This window comes from Hordeum vulgare, chromosome 2H, assembly GCF_904849725.1.
Source record: "Hordeum vulgare subsp. vulgare chromosome 2H, MorexV3_pseudomolecules_assembly, whole genome shotgun sequence".
NCBI lineage: Eukaryota > Viridiplantae > Streptophyta > Magnoliopsida > Poales > Poaceae > Hordeum > Hordeum vulgare.
The window spans coordinates 615587402-615591531 of NC_058519.1; the positions used below are offsets into that span (position 1 = coordinate 615587402).

Consider the following 4130-nt stretch of genomic DNA (forward strand, 5'->3'; position numbering starts at 1 on the left):
GTGTAGCCTGAGGCACTCCCTTTCGTTTTTGTTGGACAGGTACTTTCACCGGGGAAGTAACCTCCACCCCTTCCTTCTGCTTAGTACTCGAAGCCCTCTACTCTCTGGTGCTATTCTGATTGCTAGGTTTCGGTTAGTGTTCACCAGAGTTCGCCCGCCTCCGATCCTCAGCTGCCCGCAGACTTGGCTTGAACGACAAGTCACCATTCTCGTCCCTAGTCCCAGGAGAAGGACAGAAATGATCAGCATGACCCAATATACCACACGAGAAACAGAAGTGCGGGATATGTTCATATTCAATCTCATACTTATTCGTACTCCTTCTCTTTGCTGATTTGACCAGAATCCATCTCCGTAGAGGTTTTCGTACATCAATGGACACACGTGCACGGAGGAAGCCCCCTACTGGATCAATCTGCACAACTGAGGTCGTCTTATCAATTTGTCGCACGATCGCCAACCCACATTTTTTGTTTCGAAGGTTGTAAGGTAGATTGACGACCCGAACCCATACTCGCAAACTCTCAAACGCCAGCTCCGACGGCTGCATATGCTCCTCGAGATTCTGCAGTATGACCGCATGCTTATTGATGTGCCACGAAGATCCTTCCCACACTCGATCGCGATCCCGTTTGGACTCAAATTCAGCTGCAAATGTATTTTCTCCCAGAGATCGGAAAAGCAGACCCCTAGGGTTTCCCCAAGCCGGGCGAAGGGCACTCTGAATCGTTTGGATGTGCAGAAGATTGCGACACAGAACCCTCCCCGCTAGTAACCACTTCGGCTGTGATCCTTCCTCAGAGTCGTCGATGACCAGCGGTGTCGCCTCCTCCTCCGAGATCTCCAGCTTTCCCAGTGCCTCCTCCATCATCGCTCGGGCCGAACGTGGGGAGAGAGCACTGCTCCGTTGTTGAGCCTTGTCCGCGGACGGTGAAGCCATCCCTGACCGCTAGCTAGGTCGAGCGCCCTGCCGGTGAGATCGACGGGCGCCGTCAAGTCCACCTAACCCTAATCGCCAGAATGGTATTAGGGTTTAGAGGAAAAACTCGCCTCTATGCTTATCTTTCTATCTGCTTGCATCTTGGCCTTATATAGATGCAAATTATATTTTCCATAGTGGCCTTGTATAAGGGAATGGAGGGAGTATTAGAAATGTATTTTTGCATCTATGGCACCTATTTTGCTTTTATGTCACATAAAATTTATGTGAAGATGCTGACGGGGATAACTGGAGAAACTAGGGGAACATAAGCATGCACTAGTGCACTAGAGCATGATCGACATTTAGAAAGTCTTGGAAAATTTTGACAAAAAACAACAATATTCGTGCAAGATGTCACCATTTTATAGATACAGTTTAGGTACACAACTATAGAAACAAAATACGATCATTTGTTCGTCCATAGGGCCACCGGGAAGCCATTCATTTAGATTTGAATTTGGTATTTCAGTTTTTATTTACAAAGTAGTGAATTGCATTTAGACAAGCAATTTTCTGACATGGTAGATGTGTATTCAATTTGATGAGTTTTAGATTTTGTTTCTATTGGCCTAGTACATCTCATGGGTTACTATATGGCCTAGACCGTGGAGAAGCATACAGCCTCTAGAAGAGGCAATTGTGTTACCAGCTAGTGATTTTGATAAGCCACATATTTAATTAAAAAACTAATTTGAAAACTGACAAATTATGATATGTATGAACTATCGTTCAGCTCCGAGTGCAAATGCTACAATACAACATCATAGAAACTAGCTACACCTCTAATTCAACACTAAAAATCTGAAACCACAAGCCTGCTACATACAACATCACCCCAGCTTCGCGTGCAACCCACACACAGACTTTCTGCAGCTATATAAGCAGGCATCTGTCTGGAACCATTTCCGGTGCCATACAACAAGAGAACCCCGTCAAGTTCAATGCCAGTCTGATTTCTTTTGTTGCTCGTCGGGCTCATCAAGTCTTTTCTTGAAGATATCTGAATTGCGAAGCTTCTCTCTAGACTCGTGAGCTGAAGGTATTCTTGAGTTGCCCCGGTGTCCCTGAACAGATGCAGAGGCGGATTACATAATTTTAACTAATAGAGATATCGTGAATTCGGGGTATACACCACCTTGAATCGTACCATTCTGAGAGATTCTCTCTTGTTTGCACGGTGGCCATCTTTTTCCTTCATAGCACTGGGAAAGATAAGACTCTGTGCTTTTTGAAAGAACATGAAGCCCTCAATATCACCATTCCTGATGCCTGCTTCTAGCTGCAAGGGAAGAAGGCATCACATCAAATGAACACAACTTGCTTAACAAATACTGAAGAAGTCCGCTCACTTACCTGAACATGTAAGATGCAGATGAAGATGCTCGCAATAGGCAACCAGCTCTCATCAGGGGAGAGCGATAAGTTCGTTCTGTAAACAGCAATGGCATTTGTAAGTCAGCCGAGCAGATAGCTTGGGTCAAATCTCTAATTCATGGATAGAAAATGTGCAAAGTGTTGAACATGCAAAAAGTAAGCCCACAGCAATTAGAACATGGTGGCATGCTAGAACACGGTGGTATGGTACACCAGAAGTGCGTATGAATTAGTGTACCGTTACAACTTACAAGGCAGGGTGGCAAGTAACATTTGGCTAATGAGTAATGACACTAAATTCCAATCAGCGTACTCAACTGAAGAGGTAGAAAATGAGAAGTACGGTAACTTCGCTGCTCCATTTGGTACCGCGTCCATATAGAAATTTACGCATAGAACCACAACATGTACAACCTTACAAAATAAAAGGCCTAACAAGTAATGACTGAACTTAATGTTGGTAAGTTCATATTTCATAGCAACAACATGTGATAGAACCCGAAGAACAGATCCTAGTCCATAATGTACTACATGACTGACACCACAGAAGAAACTCACATAAAAGTGGCTGCTCACTCCAAGTTGTTTACCACATTGCAATTGTTAACCAATTGAAGACGGTCTAATAGGTGGATCTTTGTCGACAGGAGCTTAGGGCAATACTGAAGTGGAATCCTCAATTTCCCTGAACAAATGGTGATAATTGGTTGCTCACTCCAAGTTGTTTACCCAATTGCAACCGTTAAGCAACTGAAGATGGTCTAATATTTGGATGTTTATCAACGGAAGCTCACAGCAATACTGAAGTGGAACCCCCAACTTCCCTCAACAATCTACAGCCCCAGTTGCACTAATAAGTGGGCAATAGTGAACTGGAATCCTCAACTTCCCCGAACACTATATACAGCTCCAATGGCACAAGAAGCATTTCGCCAACCTAAGTCAGTCCCTGGCTCGTAAGTCTAACACTAGCAACCACTCCCTCCGTAAACTAATATAAAATCGTTTAGATCATTATTCTAGTGATCTAAACGCTCTTATATTAGTTTACAGAGTGAGTACCTAGGAGCCAAATAGTGACATACTACATGATGTAAAACAACAGCTAATTGAAAAGTTGAGATGCTAGCCTCAGATAAAAACCTAACAGAGCTAATAATCAATTGTTCCGGGATACTGAACAAGGAAAACAGCAGCTTGCATCTCAGGATTCACAGTTACAAACCTAAGGTAAGGAGCCAAATAGATGGCGGCGTAGAGCAGATACAGCTTCCTGCCGCTGTCGAGCCACGCGAAGACCCAGCTCTAATCCCAAAACAACTTATCAGTCTGCGGGGGAAGAAACAATAAGAGCAACCGAGAAGCTTCGGCTCACCAGCCAGTTGAAGTAAGGCAGGAAGGAGATGATGGCCATCACGCCCATCCTCGTGTCCGTCGCGCCGAACTCCCCGTCGTCCTCCTCATCCGCCGCCTCTCCTCTGACCCTGGGCGGCGGGAGCGCGAGGGATGCGAACACGCAGGCGCCGATGGCGGCGACGAACGGCGCGTCCTGCTGCAGCTCCGCGCGGCAGGCTAGAGTCCGCCGGCTGCCGGGCCGCGGGTGGAGAGAGCAGGCCCCAGCCACGCATCCATGGGGGGCACTGAGGGAGGCTGGGCGCGGTGAGCGGCGGAGCGGCGGCGGGAGGCCGGCGGTGGTGGCGGCGAGCATCGGGGGTAACGGAGTGGGGAGAAGAGCAAGTGGCCGAGCAGGGGGGTTGACGGCTGCCGGGTTGGT

The 4130-nt window shown here is 46.8% G+C and overlaps 1 protein-coding gene across 1 annotated transcript; it reads right to left on the reverse strand.

The window, feature by feature from the left end:
- Positions 1-1655: 1655 nt before the first annotated feature.
- On the reverse strand, positions 1656-4130 carry LOC123430814. The gene is made up of 5 exons (XM_045114652.1): positions 3732-4130; positions 3582-3661; positions 2336-2411; positions 2130-2261; positions 1656-2046 (listed from the first exon to the last, which is right to left on the reverse strand). Exons 1-5 carry the CDS (start codon positions 4062-4064, stop codon positions 1921-1923), a joined length of 747 nt encoding a protein of 248 aa, XP_044970587.1. The 5' UTR covers positions 4065-4130; the 3' UTR covers positions 1656-1920.

What these genes read in the sequence shown, in the direction of transcription:
- LOC123430814 (XM_045114652.1), bottom strand. Translation starts at nt 4,064, where the DNA reads ATGCTCGCCGCCACCACCGCCGGCCTCCCGCCGCCGCTCCGCCGCTCA. An exon ending in TCTGCATCTTACATGTTCAG is followed by an intron (nt 2,262 to 2,335) that starts GTAAGTGAGCGG and finishes CTTCCCTTGCAG; the next exon opens with CTAGAAGCAGGCATCAGGAA. An exon ending in AGAGAGAATCTCTCAGAATG is followed by an intron (nt 2,047 to 2,129) that starts GTACGATTCAAG and finishes GCATCTGTTCAG; the next exon opens with GGACACCGGGGCAACTCAAG.